Source organism: Barbus barbus (genome assembly GCF_936440315.1).
Source record: "Barbus barbus genome assembly, chromosome: 15".
NCBI classification, from domain to species: Eukaryota; Metazoa; Chordata; class Actinopteri; order Cypriniformes; family Cyprinidae; genus Barbus; species Barbus barbus.
The window spans coordinates 9,834,095-9,855,296 of record NC_136743.1 but is presented as its reverse complement, the minus strand read 5'-3'; the positions used below and the strand labels follow the sequence as shown (position 1 = coordinate 9,855,296).

Below are 21,202 nucleotides of genomic sequence, written 5' to 3'. Positions count from 1 at the left end.
TTTTCACTGGAGGAAGTATAGATTAAGGACTGGTATTTTGGCCAGAAGTTAAAACACCTGACTAATGGATTTGTTTATTACAAACATGCAGCTTTTCACTTCACAATACATTAATTGATGGACTGGAGTTGTGGTGATTACTTCTGGATTTTTGTGATGTTTTTATCAGATGTTTGGACTATAATTCTGGCGGCACCCATTCACTGCAAAGGATACATTGGTGAGCGAGTGATGAAATGCTAAATGTTTCCAAATTTCTTGAGATGAAGAAACAAACTCATCCACATCCTTGGTGGCCTGAGGGTGACTAAATATTCAGCAACTTTTGGGAGACTATTCCTTTACGATCCAACAGTAACTTGTTATTCTTTAATATTTAGAAATAAATGTATTTACTGATGTTTTCAAGAATCCAGAAATCAATGAAGAACTTATAATATGACATTAAGAATATAAAAAATAATGGTATAGCCAACTCAAGAACACTATTCTGTACAGAGAAAAATAGCTCTTGATTAGAAGAGAGTTCTTGGCTTTAAGTGTTCTAACAATCATTGAAAAACCGTTATGTGTATGAGCATAGGTAGGACAGTTTTTCATTGTTGGGCACATTATTTCTCTTTCTCCCATTTCAGGGGGATTTTCTGAGACATATTCAGCTCTGTGCGATTACAATGGTATTACCTGTAAAGAGGAAGTGCAGTGGGTAAGAGCTTCCTATTGAACACAAAAATATCCTCCGCAAGAGAAGAGGCCATTTTCTGTATGTGTCACTGCTTTTATTGCACTCTAAATATGTTTTCTTGCTCTTTTTGAGTCTCTCTCTGTGTCTTCTTCTATCTCTTTTGCTCTTTCAGGATGTGGATACCATCTATCATTCGCAGGACAACAGGGAGTTTAACCTGTTGGACTTCAGTCACCTGGAAAGCGGGTAGCCACAAGTTTACATCTCATCTTGATATTCATGTTCTGTATCTGCAACCTCTAATTGCTTGCCATCACTTCCATTGCTATCTCAACGTCCAATAGATTGGTGGTTTAAAAGCTTCTTCATTTTGGAAGGATTAATCTAATGATAACTCTTTGCTTCATTAATTGCTTCTTATTGACAGGGATTTCAATGATAACTGACACAGGCATTCTGACGTCAGCCACTGCTTTGAATGTGTGCTGAATTGCCACAGTAATATACTTTGCCTCTTTCCTTTGGCGTCCCTGCTGACTTCCTGCCTGGTTTGAGTCATGCTGTGTCTTTTTACATCCATCCAATGGGTGTCAGGTTCCTTAACTGATTCTTTATTTTCTGCTGATATTGGTCTGTGTTTGAAGTCTGAAGGCTGCTTCCCGACTCTCTTCCGGTTGAAACAGGATTACATGTATATATATGACCTGTGAAAATTGACGTCAACTCTGCATGCTCAGCTGCACGACCCTACAGCCTTTAACACATAAAGAAGGAAATGCACTTAAAATTTATACTCTGACTCTGAGAAATGATACGGTTCATTGAGCACTTTGCTCAAGGGCAGTTCCGGTTATCTGCAGAAAAATGATTTTTTTTTTTTCGGCAGTCACATGATGAAACTCTTATGGGAGTGCGGCCACTTAAACATCATTTTTGAATTTTAAAAAGGGCTTTTGACTGACAAGACAAAGTGCTTGTCATTTCAGATATACAGTTTTGAGTGGTTTTATTGAGTCTCTTTTAGATGATCGGTGTAATTTAGCAAAGGCTTTGGAGTTCCATCATTGACCACATTTACATGCATGTGAAACTAGTTGGAATTTGCCATATTTCAAATGCATCATGCAAAAATTTTAACAAAAGTTGATTAAGCCAATATAACCATTTCTAGAAATCTTAAGGCAGATGACATATTTTTTTCTTTATAAAATCAGCTGTTTTTTCATGTCTGCATGAAATTATATATATTATTATATATAAATTATATATATATATTGTGAAAAATAAATTATTTATCCATTATAAATTATATAATGAATTATTTATAAATTCCTTCGGAATCTTTTACATATTATTGAGAGTGTATTTTGCAGTTCAAAGCATTTTCGTATGCTGGTGAGGATTAATGATGTGATTTAAAATACTGAGTTTAATAATGAAAATAATATAATAATATAGTAGCAAGTCATTAGCTGGTGCAAGCAGGTTATTAGATGGATCACCAACTACAATGTACTGAAAACCACCGTGACCACATTAAACTGGCATGACCAGCTGGTAGTGGTTTGTTGCTGTTCCAAGATATTCTACCAGCTTGCAGCTTCCAGCTAATGCCCATCTTGGATTAGTTAATGACCAGCTCAGACTAGTCCAGCAACCATATTCCATATGCCATCTACAGTTGGATTTTCAACAGAAAATAATGTTTATGCAAGTGTGGTCACTGGTATATTTCTATGAAATTTGTATTGCCTTTTGAGTTGAAGATCGAGTATTTGCAAAAGAAGAACATTTTAGACAGTAAATCAGCAAATAAGCCTTGATACTGCAGAGCAATCCAACTGCCGTTCTTTTGTTTCTCACTATTTCACCAACAGGCACACTTTTAGACTCGATGCTGCATCTGACTTGAGGATGTTATGTCATTGATTTTTAAGCGTTTGTTCCATTAGAGCATCTAGAGGGAGAGAGATGAGTGGGTGAGGCAGAGAAACTCATTTAGAAGGAGAGAACAGCTGAGTACACACTGCCTACACCCTCACTACAGCATCCAAACCGAGGAATGACGAAGCTGCAAATGAGAACACAGCCATCAGCCGTACTCAACAGGAGAAACCCTTTTGCATTTCTTTCCCTCGCCTTCTTTTTCTCCGTTCCATGGCTATAGGTAAAAAGGTTTTAGGCTCAGGGCCAACTTTAAATGCTGTATCATAGACACATTGCACTGAGTAATTCACTGACCTGGCATCAGTTTTCCCATCGATCCACACTATCCCCTTCCATTCCTCTCTTGGCTTTCCTCTCAGGGAGCATTTATTGCTGAATCTATCATTTTTCTTGAATAATAACATCTCTATTTTAGTCTTGTGGAGAGCTTGCAATCCTATGAGGGCTTGCATGAGGAAAGTGAGAACGCTTCTGGTTGTTGCAGCACTTCACTGTGACAATTTGTTTTGATTTTTCTCTTCTGTGTCTCTTTTTGTCACAGGGACATTGCGGTGATTGTGGCGGCCATGGCGTATAACTCTTGGTTCACCAAACTTTATTGCAAAGACTTGCGCATTGTAAATATCTTTGTATGACCTTCACAATTTCCACTGTGTTTTGTTTTTCTGTTTTTGTGTACAAAATAGTACTGTGCTATTATCAGGGTTGTATCTATGCTGTTTTGGAAACTAATTTGAAAGTAATATGATCATATTCTTTGAAGTGACAATGTTATCATACCCTGGTATATGAATATGATATTCATTCAGTACATTACCGGTCAAAAGTCTGGAATAATTAGGGTTTTTTATATTTTTAAAAGAAGGCTCTATTGCTCACCAAGACTGCATTTGTTTGATGAATGATACAGTAAAAACTGAAATATTACTACAAGTGCTCAAGAATCATCTCTTATTATTATAAATTTTGTGGAAACCATGATTCACTATCATTCAAAGGTTTGGAGTAAGTAAGATTTTAAAAAAGAATAAATTAATGCTTTTATTCAGCAATGATGCATTAAATTAATCAAAAGTGAGTGTAAAGACATTTAGAATGTATATTTATAAAAAATAATATTTCAAATAAATGTTGTCCTTTTGAACTTTCTATTCATCAAAGAACACTGGAAGAAAAGTATGACAGTTTGCACAAAAATATTGAACAGCAAAAACAGTTATTAATAACCATTATTAATAATTGAGCACGAATAATACGCGATAACTGTAGCAAATCAGCATATTAGAATGATTTCTGAAGAATCATGTGACACTGAAGACTGGAGTAATGGCAGCTAAAATGCAATTTTGCCATCACAGGAATAAATTACATTTTAAATGTATTAAAATATAAAACAGTTATTTTAAATTGTACTGTTTTTACTGTATTTTTTATCATATACATTTGTCACTATTCTAAACCTTTTACTGGTAGTGTAAATATATAAATAGATCTTCCTGCCTAAAATCTGTGTCCATATGCATGAGATTACAGTTATTATGGTGGGTCTTCCTGAAGAATTGAATTCTAATGCTTTTCTCTTTTTTCCCTCTTTCTTTCTTTCTCTCTCTCTCTCACACACACACACAGAGTTCAGAGGTCGTAGAACAGATTCTGCACACTGTCAGTAAATCCAGCAGTCTGGAGGAGCTCACGCTGGAAAATGTGGGCCTTAAAGCGTAAGTTATACATCTCTCTATGGCTCTCTTTCTGTTATTCATCACTCTGACCATTTTACTCTTTCTTTTCATCTAAAAGTTCGTTTCTTGTTCTGTCACTGTCATTTTTCCCTTTATGCCGTTCCCAGTCTTATTCCCCTGCCATATCCTTGCCTCCGTATTTCATGTCTGTCCCAGAGTGCAGTACTTTGTATTGCGGTTCCGTTTCTACTCACTTTTTTCTGTCATTTAGAGATTTCCCACAGAAAATGGCCACTGCCCTGTCAGAAAACCCAGCATCAGTCATACACTCCATTAACTTGGCCCACAATACACTGGACAACCAAGGTACGTGCATCAAAGTCTCTTTTTTTCTGCTATACCTCTCCCCCCAACCAGTCTGTCTATTTACCTGCCTTTGTCTGTTTTTACACTCTCTGTATCAGCATGTGCATCTGCTATTTCTGTCTCTGAGTGTTTTTTTTTATTATTATTATTCTTTCTTGTCTCTGCTTTGCTGACTTATTGTGCTGTATCTGTTGCTGATTTAAAAATGGGTTCTTTGAGATGTGTGTGCGCTCTGATTTTTGTAATGTGTGTGTGTTTTTGAATGTGCTGTACAGTAAAAGTAACACTACCATCTTAACTGCATATTAATAGCATGGCAATATATTCTCAGAAACGATACTTCCCCTTTATGTAGATTCAGTATAATTAGATACTTGCTTGTGGTGTCAATAAATAGTTTCAAAGCAGCTTCCTCAACACTGATATGTCCTCTATATGCATCGGTGTCAGATTTTCAGACTGCTATCATGCCTGACACATGTCAGTGCTGATCACATCACAAGTGTACATGTGTGAACGTAACTACAACGTCAGTGTTTGCCTGAAGGTGTGTGATCATATGCAGTGTGTAAATTGGTCTGTGACTGATCTAATGTTTGTGAATGTATATTTCCTTACAGGGGTGTCTAACCTTATCCAGCAGGTGTGTCGGCTCAGTAAAGGCTTGCGTCTACTGAATCTCTCCAAGACGTCGCTGTCTTCAAAGGGTGTGTGCAGAAGCTATTGGTCCCTAGAAGTTTAGTGCCCTCTGCTGGTTAAGTCTATAACAACTATCCCACAATTACTATTCACTTTAGAGGTCTGAACAAGCATTAAACAGAAGCCCATAAGGTTCATGTGAGATCATGTGTTCAATTAGTCCTTTCTGGTAGATGCCATAACTACATTAACTTTCGAGAAATATAAAAAATTCAAAATATATAATCATTAAAAAAATAAAAAAATAAATAAATAAATATTTGTAGGTATAATTAACCAAATATGAATATTTTGAAATTATATATATATATATAGAGAGAGAGATGTATGTATGTGTGTACAATTCAAAAGTATAATTATATAAGTAACTTATTATAATTATGTAGCTATATAATTTATATATAAATTTATATATAATAATAATAATATAACAATACTATAATAATATAACAAACACATATAAAACTATAGGCCTATATGTACATGTAATATTAAACAAATATTAATATTTATTTGTGAAATATTAATATGTATACAGTATATATAAAATATTATTTAAATATATATATATATACATATATATATATATATATATATATATATATATATGTATACATATATATAAACAAATATTAATGTATAATATAAAAAACTAAGAGTATCGAATACGAAAACAAACAATAATATTCATATTTAACAATATATTCATATTAGGCAAATATAAAACTATATATATACACAAATGTAGTTTTGTATTTTTATTGAGGACTCAATAAAAGAGGGTTAGTTTGTGTGCTCAGAATACTTGTTAAAATATAAACTATACTAAAATATAAACTTTTTTTTTTTTTTTCTTTCATTTTTCCCATTAATTACACACCCATGAACTTGATGCAAAAATAAAATAAAATAAACCACAGTCTATCCCACACACAGGACATAGCAGATCTATCCTGCTTACCCTGAAACACAATCTCTGTGTAGCATTTCAGGCTGTAAAATAACGATTCTCACTCCACTGATCTAGAATCAGGTTCTTGTTCTCTGTTAAATCAGTAAGATTATCGATGGATTAGTTGCATCTGACTTTAGACCATGACCAAAGAGCCAGTCTTCTTTTAGAGAGCCCAGACTCAATTACCAGCATCCTTGGTTGCTTCCAGGGTCTAAATCTCTGGTTTTCTCTTTCAATCAATACAGTTTTAAACCGAGTGGATAGATGGATAGCCTTCTAACACGCAACATCAACAACCACTTGAAATAGCTCCCATCATTAATCTTTATTTATAATCTGATTTGTGACAACTTAATTGCAGAAGTTTTAACTTTGAATACAGAACTTAGATGAACTTGTGCCATGAGAGAATACAACTTATTTCAAACTGAGATGTTTTCATTTTGGCATCTGCCACATCCGGTTGGGATTTATAGTGAACTTTGAAGTAAACGCAGCATCCTATCAGGAGTAAAAACAGAAATTACACATATAAAAGCACAACCGAAGACTACTGGATCATGAAAGGTTGCGGTGGTTTTGATGAGTAAATTCCTCCTTTTAGAGAGCGCAATGGGATGTTTTTCTTACTCCCTGGTGAGAAAGCGTACTGGCTGAGTTCACTGGCAAGCTGCCACCTAACAGTTAGTTGAGCTGTCTTTTTGTCTGACGCTACAAAAGGAAATCACCAGCATTCTCTTCATGTATTCAGAAACAAAATGAAAACGCACTCTGCTTACAGAGCATTGTGTGTGTTGTTGTGGTTTAGTGGTCACATACAGTGGAGTCCAAAAGTCTGAAATTTGGGATTCGAAATCTAATTTAAACCTGGAAATACAAAGAAATGTTAGGGATTTGGAGAAATGTCAACACTAACCAAATTTGTGACACTGATCATGCAAACTCCTTCGTTCAAATCAGATGATTTTGCCTGCATAATTGCTCAAGATACTTGTTTTGTCATGCTGGAGAACATGATTATTAGGTTTTAAGCAAACTTGTGGAAGTCATGAAAGTAAAAGGACGACATACCAGGAGCTGCAAACATAAAAAAAACATTCAGATTTTTCTCAATTTCACTCAAATTGCTATGCAGATAATTTAGTTTGTAATGAAATATATATATATATATATTTAGAACATGCAAAATAGATTTTCTCTAGTGGACTTTAAATTTCCTGTGTGATTCAGTCTTTATTTGTCTTTCTTCCTAGGTGTCACATCTCTTTCTCAGGCCCTGTGCTCCAGTGATGACTACTCCAACTCTCTTCTTCATCTGGATCTGAGTAAGAACCCAGGGATTCTGTCTGGAGAAGATGCAACGGTTAGAACCTGTTTTTATCTCATTTTTACTTCTAGTATTCTGTAATTAAATGAATTGCATTTACTATTGTTAAAGTTGTGGTGTAGTGATTAGCGCAGTATTTTGGAAGCAATGAATAAGCTTACATTTCTAGTTACAAGCTACTCGTAAATTAAACTGGTTAAATTTACACAAGTTACTAAAAAAGCAGGTACATTTGGGCCAATATGTATCTTAATATTTAGCGATTTGTATTAAACTGCATTTGAACATATAACCTCCAATAAAAATGGAAAATGCCATAAATTATATAACGCCATAGCTTATATAAGTGGAAAAGTATTGTAGTGCTCAGAGTTGAACTACAGCATTAAATATAGATATTTACATATTTTTGTGTAAATTTTATATAATTTATAATTTATAGATTTGTCTGTGTGTGTGTGTGCATGTATATATGTATATATATATAAATGTTATACAAAAAATAATTGACAAAAAAAATGTTTTTACATTAAAATACATGTATTTAGATTGTCTAGATTATGTATTCAGATTATAAAGCTTTGTCTTCATCAGACCATTAGGTAGCTTCTCACAAAGTTTTTTGGGTTTTGCTGTCTTTGTGAGGACCAACACACAGATGCTGAAAATAACTCACAAATACAGAGACAGGTACACAATACACACGACACACATATACACTGCTATTAACAGCCTCAATACTCTTCATGCAGAATCTGTACCTGTTCCTGGCACAGCCGAACTGCCTGGTGCATTTGGACCTGTCAGGCACTGACTGTACCGTAGACTCTGTGAGTTGACAGTGTGTCTCATCCTGAATTTGTTATTGCCAAACTGCTTTTTACTCGTTATGATTTATGTCATTGCACCCGGGATGCGAGGCAACAATTTGTCTCTGATTTCATATTGATATTTCTGTCACATTTAATGGTCCTTAATTGCAGAATTATTCTAATATTCGTCATTCTTTTACTGCCACTCTCCTTCACTCTCTATTTTTACTCTGTTTTCTGTCCTCTTTCTATTTCCTCTCAGTTATTTGGAGCTTTGCTGCGGGGCTGCTGTGCTGATCTCTCATACTTGAACCTGTCCAAAAACTCCTTCTCTCACAGGTGAGCTAAACTGCCACCCATCAGCTCTCGCATGATAATCTGTGACGTTTGTGTCAGCCTCACAGGTGAGCTAAACTTGCCTGCTTCAACCACGCACATCATCACGAGTCAGTTTGACTCATCTCAGTCAGTTCCACTCATCTCACAGTTTAAGTTTAAAAAAGTAGAATCCTGCAGGAAAGTACTACTGTATACAAAATCGAAGCTTTGCCAGCCACGGTTCTTGCATGGGAAAAAAATGTAATCAGTATTTTCTCTTGTTTTTCAGTAAATATATCAAAACATCATTAAAACAAGAAATTTTAAGTTTATTTCTGCAAATATTAAAACTTATTTTCAGATAATATTTCTTTCTATTAAGTTTAGTTTTCTTATGGCAAATGCAAATAAATTATTTTGGAAAAATTAAATATAAATCAATCAATAATAATTAGTGAGGTTTATGCTTAAAAAATTCATTTACAAAAATTAATTATTTTTGTAAATGGATAAAAAAAAAGAACAAATCAAAAGCACAGTATTATAATTAGCTAAACCTAAAGTCAATAAAACATTTTTGTTACTGAAAATAATTAAATAAAATAAATTTTAATTGAAATAAAATAAAATATCAAAAGCATTAAGCTTATTTTGTTTCAGTAAGTTGCCAAGGCAGTATTTCTCATTTCAGTTTGTTTAATTTTATGTACCTAAATAACTAAGACTAAAAAATTAATAAAACCTATTTAGAATATTAAAGAAAAAAGCTAAAGCTAATATAAATGACCTAAACTGTATAAAATTACTACAACTTTAACTAAAATTAAAATGAAAACAGAAAATATAAATATAAAAACTAATTTAAAAAATTAATAAAAACTATAATATTATCTCTGATACTAAAATAAGCTCTTACCAGCTTGGACTAGATAACAGATCAACATCAAGTCTGCACATACTTTTTCTGATCAACCATCTAGACCAGCTTGGACTTGTTAGTAACCATAAAAGATCCACTTTCCAGCTGGATTCAACTCTCATCAGAGGCTGCTTTTAAATGGGTTTCCCAGCAGGGAAGAGTGCCTGCAGAGATGCAATAAGAGTTAAACTGGGACATGAGTGATCAGATAGAGCTGATGGACCTGCATGCTGCACAGATGGTAATACAGCCACTATAACACTATCAGAAGAAAACATGTTTTTGTGTGACAAAATTGTTTCCAAAAGTAATCTAAAAAAATAAAGCATTTGGAAAAACAGCTTGTAAATTAAGTAAAAAATGTTTTTTATTCTAATAACAATCTAGTAATTCTAATTAGCTTTACAACAAAAGTCTGTGATTTTGCATGTAAATGTGGATGTGCCTGCATGCGAGAAGAAGCTGTAGGCTGAGGAGATACGGAAATACAATTATCCATCTTCCTGTCTGACTCCCTCTGAACCCGAACAGCAATTCCATCTCCCCTCTCGGCACGTTAACGGCATTATGAGAAACTCTCTGAAAAATGAGGCTAATTTTAGCTGAACTTATTGTTCAAATTGGAAGGTTTCTTCATCCTTTGCAACTCCTGCAAATGTGTTTGTTCTTAATTGGGTTTGAATTTGCAGAGGGATAAGTTTTTGGGATGATTGGGTGTCTGAAGATTGAAATAGTCTTGCATTTTGGCTGTGTTGGCATTGAAGTACTAGATTACTACATCCTGAATGATGTGCAGTTGTGCAATATTGTTTATGTAATATTTGTTGAAAACAGTTAGTGTAACACAAAGCCTTATGGAGTATGCTGACCTCATGACCTCATAACTTTCCTTTATTAATCCAGTTTTGTGTGAAAATGTATGACTCAAATTTTGAGTCAACTGATAAATATTACAGTTTTTTACTTCCAGTTCATTCATCTAACAGAAAATGGAAGTTAAAGTCAAATGCATTGCATTGTGGGATACATCTATACAGTGGCTGTGTCTGAAATCGCATACACTTGAGTAGTTGCTTTTTTTAATAAGTAATTACCTCACGTCTGCAAAATTATATGTTCTATTATATAGTATGAATGTAATCTGGATGTGTGACCTACTAATACTGTCATGTGACCTACTAGCATAAAACTGCTTTTTTTATTAAACAGTGGTTAACTGAACAAATTGCTCTTTCTTTAAATAAATTCAGTTATAACAAAAACATTTTTGGATTTGTTTAAGCATACATTAAATAATTTAGACATAATTAACAGGTAAAATAAAATGTGATGAGTATATATTCTAGTCTAATATTTTGCGAAATGCTCTTCTTTGCATTTTGTTTACAAGCTGTTTTATTGACATCTTGCCGTGGTTGAAACAGATTGAACAATTACATGAGGCATAAGTTCATTCATGTTTATTTTGCGTTAAAACTAGTTGTAAAGTGGAATGGATGATTGCACTCACTCACGCTCTGCGCTGCTGTTTGAACTGTGGTTTATACAGTGTTCTATCTCACCACATCAAAGAGCACCAAAATGGCATTTTTGTTTTTTTTTCTGAAAAAAAAAAAATTACTCGAAAATTAGACTTTGTTTCTTATCAAAAATAGCAATATATAAAACTGTTTGCGGGAAAGTCATGGCCTAATGGTTAGAGCTTTGAACTCGTAATCCAAAGGTTGTGGGTTCGAGTGTCAGGCCGGCAGGGATTGTAGGTGGGGGGAGTGAATGTCCAGCGCTCTCTCCACCCTCAATACCACGACTGAGGTGCCCTGGAGCAAGGCACCAAACCCCCAACTGCTCCCCGGGCGCCGCAGCATAAATGGTTGCCCACTGCTCCGGGTGTGTGTTCACGGTGTGTGTGTTCACTGCTGTGTGTGTGCACTTTGGATGGGATAAATGCAAAGCACGAATTCCGAGTATGGGTCACCATACCTGGCCGTATGTCACGTCACTCACTTTAACTAAAAGTTTCCAATGAAGTTCCGCTTGTGCAGTGGTTAAAACAAAGTACAGTGGTGTGAAAAAGTGTGTACTGTGTACACTTTTTCCACACAGGGCCATGTGGGTTTGGATTTTGTTTTCCCTTCATAATAAAAAACTTCATTCAAAAACTGCATGTTGTGTTTACTTGTGTCATCTTTGATTAATATTTAAATTTGTTTGATGATCTGAAACATTAAAGTGTGACAAACATGCAAAAAAAAAAAAAAAAAATCAGGAAGGGGGCCAACACTTTTTCACACCACTGTATTTGTTTGGTACACACATGCATACCGAACCGAAAGACACATACGGTACAAATACGTGTACTGTTACCCTAGAATTTAGAACTGTTTTTCACCTACTATATAGTTGAGAAGTATGCTATTTCAGATGCCACCAGTGTGCTGTGTTTTATAAAGGGCCATTAACAAGACACAGAAACAATATTACTGGAATTGTTTGGTATCATTCATGTCACACAGGAACAATATTTTGGAATCACTTTCAGAACATTTTTTCTCTACCATTTATAACTGTAGCACTCTTATAAACAACAAAACGTTATCGTGCATTGGTGTGAATACTAATATACGTATAGATTCTCCTTATAGTTATCACTCTGGGCCTTCTAATTTTGGCAAATGTAGTTCCTCATTGCATATTGTGCTCAGTATATATAGTATACACTACAGCAGTATTATAGAGTACTGTGTTAGTATGCTATAGCAAGCATGGCCTCTTTTTCCTAGTGCTAATTTCATCCTTTCACAAACTCCCACCTAAACTCCCACACTTGTGAACGTAAGCACTCAGAAACATGCACACCCAAACACAGAACCACCGCACACATGGGCACCTTCCGTAAGAGGTGTGTGGGCATGTGTGTGTGAGTAAATCTTGCTACGCTAGTGCCATGTGAAGGCAGCAATGTAAATCTGTTCGAGCTGATAAGACAGAGAGCTCATGAATATTAAATAGGAATGTTCCCTTAACACTCTCTGCTCTTGTTAACACATTTACACCCCACATTCTTCCCTCTCTCTCTCTTAAATGATAATGTCACTGTCAAACGCAAAAGTGTTATCATGAAATGTCATGTTTTTAGCCCCGTAGTATCCCTCACTGACATTCTCTCTCTCTCTCTCTGTTTTTCTAATTTCCCCATCTAGTTCTGTCCCACCCAAATAATTGTTTGTTCGGTCCAATGACAGCTTGTTAAAATGTTGAATGTTGAATGTTGTTAAAATGTTTAACACGTAATAGAGTTACAAACCAGAGCTTTTCTAATAAGCCAGAGGGTATTCTTTTGAGCCCTTGTTCTGCCATATTGCTCAGGGCTGTGTGAAGTGTGGTATGATGTGTTATGGATAAAAGTCTCCCTTGTTTTCTGTCACGCTTTTAGGAAAGTGAGAGAGACACTTCCTTCATTCCGTCAGTTTTTCAGTTCAGCATTCAGCCTCACTCACATCAGTCTTTCATCTATGAAGATGCCTCCCGACGTGCTGAGGTGAGTCCAGTCGCCGCTTTGGCTTTTTGTGCTGTGCTTAACCCAGGCTTAGCTAGTTTAATCTGGCTTAGTTAGTTTCCCAGCACGACCTAGCTGGTTAGCCAGCTGGTCTCCTAGTCTGACCAATTCACAATTTCTCAAAACCTCTCTAAATCCAACAAACCAGCTTTTCACATTTCTAGGAGATAAACTAACTACATTAGGCTGGTTTAAGCTGTTTTTAGACTTGTATGGAACAAGACAACCCAGGTCACCTTAACCCAGGATTTGGTAGAGCACATTGTCAAGATATCCTGTTGGAAAAAATGATTGTACTGAACTGAATTATCTCGACTATGCAGGTGCTATATACTCTAGTTCACCCAAAAATGAAAATTCATGCTGTTCCATGTCGTCTTTCTTTCTTCTGCCGAATACAAAAGAAGATATTTTGAAGAATGCTGGTAACCAAACTGTTTTGGTGACCATTGGCTTGTATTGTACTGCCAAAGAAAAACAATTCTGAAATTATCTTCTGAGTGTAGATGTTGACAGAAATTTCATTTTTGAGTGAATCTCTTTAAGCACAAAAATCATTATCACCACTGCAGTTTTCAAAAATACACAGTTTTCATCTCAGCATGTAGGCAGCAGTGAAATCAATTTGAACATGTGGATTCATTTTTGTAAATTTTTAAAGGCAAGCATATTTTATTAATGTAATATAGATTTGAAGGACTTGCTGAACAGAGTCACATTCCCCCAAAAAGTGTAATGCGTGTAAATAATCAGTTTTTGAAAACATGTTCATAAACATTAAAAAACATGTTAAAACATTTGTGCTGGCCTGCCATTTTTTCATGATTATTTGATTGAATAGAAAGTTTAAAAATAACAGCATTTACTTGAAATCTTTTATGCCATTAAAATTGTCTTTACTGTTATGTTTGATGAATTTAATGCATCTTAGCTGGATAAAAAAGTAATACTAAACCTAAACTTCTGAATGGAATTATATAATACACACACACACACACACATACATACATACATATAGTGGAGATTTATGAAAAATAAACTTTTACTATTAATGGACATCTCATAATAAATAAACTATTGGGTCTGTAAAAGAAAACTATTGTGCACTACAAAGGAAACTGCAAATAATTTTCCATTTTTTCCTCTCTGGATGAACTATGTATTGAAGGGTTAACAATTTCAAGCGTGAAAAACCTGCTAGAAGAACTCTCTGGGGATTAATTTCTAGTTTTAGAGCTCTGCACCCCTAACTGAGGTCAGAATCAAGATGTTCACGCAGCACCTGCTATTTTGGGAAAGCCAGAATGTTTTCAAACGAAGCATTTCAAAAAGGGTCATATCTCCTCCCGGCTCACAAACGCAAACCGAGCGCAAGACAGGCTGTCACACCCAGCTGAACACCTGATTTTAGCTCTCTTCTGTCAACAGCACCGGCCCACACCAGAAGAGTCGAACTAATCTCTAAGCTCTTTTCCCCTTAATCCTTTAAGACCTGCGTAACGCTTTGACGTGTCCATATAGACCTTTTCTGATTTGATTTATTATGGAGATCAACCATGGAAGCACATAATAGAATGCTAAGTCTCTTCAATGATGCATGTAATGCTGTCAGTAATGACAACGTCCCTGTGTTTGTTCACTGTCACTTCCACAGGGCTCTGTTCCTTGGGCTTTCATCCAATCCTCACATCACTGACCTACACCTGGACATCAGCGGCTGTGAGGTACCCCATCCCCCCATTGTGGACCCAAATCTGGCTTAAGCTCTCTCTGTTGGATCTAGCCTCAATCCTTCAGTCTGTGGTCACTCTGCTGTGTGTACAGATATCTCGGCTACAGAATTAGTCAGACAGAAAACCTTTCAAGGTCTCTTTTGAGAGTGCAATGTGTGTTTATCTCGGTGGGGCCTGCATTGCCTTATTTTGACCTCACAAAATCGTTTTATTCATTCTCGGAAATCAAATCTTAAACTATTTTAACAGCTGCTTTCTTCAAATCTCTGTACTGTGGATTTGAATATAATTATGTATAGAACTATGTATAGAGGAAAATGGGGCTAGGTGTCACGCAGGCTATACAGTACAGTATCCCAGCAACTAGATTTTAGTGAAAAGTCAGTTTCCACAAGTGCTTATCAGCAATATTTTGTATATTGTATATTTTGTATATATGTAAATAAATGTTAATGGCAGATTCCACTATGAACTTACCCCACAGTTTTTCTCTCAAAATAACAGTGTAACAGTTTAGGTGCTTTTTAAAAAAAATTTCAGTGATTTTTTTTTTATACGGAGTGTCTATTTACACTAAGTGCAAATAGCCCGCCAATTGTTGGCAAAGGCTATTTACACTAACTCCGCCCACTAACGTGTGATTGGGTTAGTCAACACTAAAAAAAGACACAAATTCAGTGTTAGTTTCAGTGGCGTAGATGGTAAGGCGCAAGTATTTTGACTCAATCGACCCGAGTTCGAGCCTGCCTTTTGCCAAACGTTTTTCTCCCTTTTCAAATCTCATATCGCATCGGAAAGGCATTTATTTTCAATAAAAATGAAGGAAATAATCAAAAAGTTGAAAATAACGTATCGGTACGGTTAGGGTAGGTGTAGGGAGGGCTTTATTGTCCCAATAAGGTGGCATCCATTTAATAATTTGAATTAAAACTATAATTTACACTCAATATGTTATTATCACTTACTGTTTTATAATGTACTACAATACTGAGGTCCAGACAATTGCCACTATTTGCCATAAGTGGTATAAATAGCAGAAAATATTGCTATTTTAACAGTGTAAATAGCATATAGTTAAAAAATACTGCTATTTTCACTTGGTGTAAATAGAATCCATTGCTACTTGCACTTAGTGTAAATAGTATCTATTGCTAAAAAAATATGATATTTGCACTTAGTGCAAATAGCCGCTGCCTTTTTTTATATACCTATTATAAATTTCAGGCAACAATATTATTTTGTAAAAGTAAGGAATAATAAATCCTAAATAGACATAAAATAGTTATTTATTGCTGCTTGGTCCCGTATGTACTATACAAAGTGATAAATGTGCAGAGCTACAGTATTTCTAATGCATGAGTCATTCTGGGTCTACATTATTTTTGACAAAAATGCTAGGTTTATTTTAGAATAGCAAAACAATTTTATCCATAATTTACCTTATGTGCCTGCACAGAAATTGACCTTCAAAAAAATCTACTTCACTTGAGTAAATGGTGACAACAAGCCCTGGTTTCAAAATAACTAAAACTTTTCCAACACTGATTCGATGTGATTTTAACATGGAAGCCTGTTTCTGATACAGAATTAAAAAAATGAAATACCTATCTTACAAATTTAGACTTTTTGCATGAGAATGAAGAAAATAAAGTCTAAATTGCAAGATAGAAACTCTTTATTTCTCACAATTTATCTCACAATTCCGCCATGTAATAAAAAATAAAAAGGACTAATTGTAATCTGATAGTAATTGTTATCTCACAGTTCTGACTTTTTTCTCACAGTTTATCTTACAAATTCTGACTTTTCTTCTCAGTTTATATTTCTGCGTTTATATCACACAATTCTGAATTGCAAGGAAAAAGGTCAGAATCTTGAGACAAGAAGTCTCAATTATCTTATTTATTTATTTTTTTTAAATCAAGCTTCCATTAAATATAAAAATGCCATAAATGCAGAAACGACTGTGGATTAAGGTCTATTTTTATAAGTACATACATTTCCTGGGAATCGAACTCGTGACCTTGGTGTTGTAACTTAAGCACCATGCTCTTTCAGTTGAGCAATTGGAAAAATATGAGTCTATGCTAGCATAAATTATAAATAGTCTTTGAGTGTTATATCTATCTACCCCATGTGCCCTTATTCCCTATCTCTTCATTCTCTCCATTTGTCTGCCTCTCAGCTCAGGTCTGCTGGAGCAGGGATAATACAGGACCTGTTCCCCAGAGTCTCCTGCATCAGTACACTGGACATCTCAGACAACGGTGAGACATGAAGTGAAAGGAAGCTTTTGTCTTCTTCCACCAACCTTCAGTCTGTCTCTTTCCCCTCAGTTGCATTTGCTTCAGTCACTTGTGACTCTGCCTGTACATTTCTGTGTTCGTTTCAGGGCTGGATGCTGATCTCCTCTGTGTCATTCCTGCCTTCTCCAGACACCCTTCCCTCAAACACCTGCTGCTGGGCAAGAACTTTAACATCAAGGGCAGGTACTTGTTCCCAGACCGAGAGAGACAAACATCACAGAGTAGACAGTGATATATGTATATATCTAAATTGACTTACAAACAAGCATTTAGACTGCAGGGCCAGGCAGCCTGAAGCAGTTTGAAGAGAAGTGTCTTACTTAAAGGTTCAATACATCTTAATCTCTATCAGCAGCATCTGTGGCATGCAGTCAATTACCAAAAAACTAAAAATGTGTTTACTGTTGTGCACTTACAATGGAAGCCTGGCAGGCAAACGGGAAATGTGAAACACTTTGTCAAAGAACTTCTATGATTTCTACAGTTAAAATATTATTTGAGCTGTCTAAATGGTCGAAATTGTCCATTTGAAAAGGGACAAGTTTTCTAGGACGGTGAGAATACATTTTTAACCATATAAAACTTTCAAGGCAAAACTGCAATGAGCTCTGAGGTTATAAATCGATGGGATATGTTTCTGTTGAAGCCATGTAATCCTGAAAAGAATCATCCACCAATCAGAGAATTGCAGCAAACAAAACAAATCCCTTGGGGGGAAAAAAGTTTTTTTAACTTGACATTTTCTGATTTTCAAATACTTGTTTGCCTCAAAACAAAGTTTGTAATGTTGGGATTATCTTGTAGCCAGTTGGTTTGATTCATGGCTATTAATTGCACACTGTTTTAAATATGTCCAGAATTGAGAGCAATCACTGTTACGCTTCATTCTGATTATATGTTAATGATGCCATTCCTGTGGGTGGAGTTTAATCCGTATAAACAATACATTATGGGCTGTCACCTCCTTTCTGTGTCCCTATATCTCAAAATCGGTTTTCATTTTTTGTAATCGATTTTAAAACGTTAAACTTAAATTAAAATCTTGAATATATCTTTCCAGATTGAGATCGTTCATAAGCGATTCTACCATACCATTTTCATTTTTAATTTTCAAATTTTATGCTGCTGCCTGCTTCCCTTTTACACTTCCATTGTAAATGCATTACTGCAAGCGTCATATGTTTGTTTTCACAGATTGAGGGATTATTCCAAATGATGTTCTGTGATAATCAACAGCATGACATAGAGTAGATTTTGATAGAGTTTACGTGCAGAAGACAGATTAACAGATACAACAGATATCCACTCTGAGACAGGCAGTTGAGGTAAGCAGGTTAGAAAAGTCTGTGAAACCATCTGCAATCACAAACCCAATGTGAGCACACAGTAGGAGGCTCTCAGGGAGGCAGAGGAGGGACAGAGGGAGGTGTGTGAAGTGTCATTAATCTTGGAGTTGATGGAGTTTATAGGTGTGTGTGTGTGTGTGTAAATCCTGCTATTTCCTGTGCTTGCAGGTTTCTGGACGAGGTTCTGCAGAAACTAGTGCATCTGGTGCAAGAGGAAGAGTGTGTGAGTGTTTCACAAACACACACACACACACACACACACACACATGGACATAACGCTTTGTTTCCTGTACGCACCTTACACACTTTCAGGACTCTCTCACACACACACACACACAAGAGTACAAAAGGTTTTTAACAGTCTGCTGTGTGTATCACAGCACTAGTGATTCATCCGTCCTTCCTTCCTTCACTCTCTCTCCTTTCTTTCTAATCTCTCTCCTTCAGGGCACGTAGTCCCCTCACTGCAGATATCGCCTTGCTTGATCAATTATTAAGCACTGTTTTTACAGATCACAGACATTGCAAACTCTCACACACACACACTTTCTCTCACTGCTCCTCTTTCCTGACAGGCCCTGCAGAGCTTGTCTCTGGCTGACTCCAGGCTGCGTTCGAGGGGCACGGTGCTTGTGAATGCCCTCGGCAGCAACGCCTGCTTGAAGAAGGTGGACTTGAGCGGCAATGGACTCGATGACACAGGAGCGAGGATGCTCAGTAAAGCTCTGCAGATCAACACCACACTCAGGTACTCAGGGTTACTATAATATGAATTACAAAAAGGATTGTTCAAGGTGCTGATCGCATCCCAGCTGTGATAAAATGCACAATATAGTACCTGTTAACCAAGAAGCCAACTATTAACTTATATGTCAAGGTCTAGGGGCCAGATTTACTAAACAGGGCAAATTAGCATTAGACTGCAAACCAATAAATGCACCAATTGGAGTGGAAAATGCTGCGGGCGAAATAATGACAACGTGCAAAATGCATAGGAGATTTCTGCAAAGTTCTGATCGCACATTATTTATGACATTCTGCATTCTGTGCACTTGGCATTTTTTTAATGAAATGTTTTTGCTAATTTGCTAATGGATAATTTTTTAAAATATGGTGATAAACATGTCCCTTGACTTTTCTGCCGTAAACATGATTTTATAACACTGTCTTTTTATAACCTACCAATCTATTAAATACAAAATGGTTTGACTTACATTTACAAAAATATCTATCTATCTATCTATCTATCTATCTATCTATCTATCTATCTATCTATCTATCTATCTATCTATCTATCTATCTATCTATCTATCTATCTATCTATCTATCTATCTATCTGTCTATCTGTCTGTCTGTCTGTCTATTTATTCATTTTTATGTATTTATTTATTCACATATTTATTTATGCAGTAATTATGTAAATGTTTTAATGCATTTACTCATTTTGTTTTCTGGGGTTAAGCATTAGTGCATCGTATAACAAAATAGAACAAAATAGGAAACTAATAATAATATTAATAATTAAAAACACAAAAGTCAGATTAATAATGTATAGATATTAATACCTCCATTAGCTTTTATGGAATAAAACTGAACTGAATCTCAACAATTTTACAATCAACAGATTCAGCAATTAACAATTTTGACAATGACCCTAATTCTTTAACACATTTGACTATATTCAGAATTCATCAGATATTTCCTCAAAAACAGTGCAGAAAAAGTACAAAATGCATGCAGATTCCCATCTGGTGCATTTATTAACAATAAATAATGGATAGTGGTTTAGTAATATAAAATTGTCATGGTTTGTTTCTTTCTTGTAGGAGTGTGACATGGGATCGAAATAACACAAGTGCTACGGGTTTCCAAGATGTGGCTCGAGCCCTAGAACAGTATGACACACACACACACACACACACTCACATTCAAATCATGCACACTCCTCAATGCACACTCACCCCTCTGAGCATTGACTCACTCATCTCTTTGAAAACTTATTCACAGCATGCTGTTACTGGGAAGAAATAAGAACTTCAGTCCATGCCTACATGAAGCTGTTTGTGTTTGCACAGTCTTTCATCACCTCACTGACCTGCCTGTGATGCACAATTAGAGCATTGTTCTGGAAACACCTCTCTTCCCTGGAGATCTACACAAATATTATTTAATGTAGAAACTTTTTTGCAGACTTGAGTTGCATTCAGAGAACTGTAATCATTGTAAGAATGTTGTTCTCAGTACAGATTCCTTTGAAAAGTGTTGAAAGAAACATGGTACTCTGTTAAAATTTAAAAAGAAGGAAAGCAAGAAAAACCTGTTTCTGAGACACAAATAGACGGTGTGGTAACTCATTCTTCTCTCTCGTGTTGATGTTTGGGAAAAAACCTTTAACCTGCTTCTTGATGGTCTTCTGCTCTCTCCTCAGTAATTTCACTCTGCAGTACATGCCTATCCCACTCAGTGATGTCACACAGGCGTACCGTAGCGCCCCTGAAAGGACAGAGCAGGCACTAACCAAGGTAAGAATGCTGCTTTTTTATTGTGATGATGC

At 35.7% G+C, this 21,202-nt stretch overlaps 1 protein-coding gene across 1 annotated transcript in view; it reads left to right on the top strand.

Annotated features, from left to right (window-relative positions):
• LOC306881950 (capping protein, Arp2/3 and myosin-I linker protein 3-like) overlaps positions 1-21,202 on the top strand; it is a 63,089-nt gene that overhangs the window by 22,289 nt on the left and 19,598 nt on the right. The window contains exons 7-23 of the mRNA XM_079436341.1: positions 636-706; positions 858-931; positions 3,174-3,249; positions 4,262-4,350; positions 4,583-4,677; positions 5,298-5,384; positions 7,585-7,694; positions 8,411-8,488; positions 8,733-8,809; positions 13,141-13,245; positions 14,918-14,987; positions 17,182-17,263; positions 17,389-17,485; positions 18,817-18,871; positions 19,224-19,396; positions 20,475-20,543; positions 21,077-21,170. Coding sequence (XP_079292467.1) covers positions 636-706; positions 858-931; positions 3,174-3,249; positions 4,262-4,350; positions 4,583-4,677; positions 5,298-5,384; positions 7,585-7,694; positions 8,411-8,488; positions 8,733-8,809; positions 13,141-13,245; positions 14,918-14,987; positions 17,182-17,263; positions 17,389-17,485; positions 18,817-18,871; positions 19,224-19,396; positions 20,475-20,543; positions 21,077-21,170 — 1,502 coding nt within the window. The remainder of the gene's footprint in view (positions 1-635; positions 707-857; positions 932-3,173; positions 3,250-4,261; positions 4,351-4,582; positions 4,678-5,297; positions 5,385-7,584; positions 7,695-8,410; positions 8,489-8,732; positions 8,810-13,140; positions 13,246-14,917; positions 14,988-17,181; positions 17,264-17,388; positions 17,486-18,816; positions 18,872-19,223; positions 19,397-20,474; positions 20,544-21,076; positions 21,171-21,202) is intronic.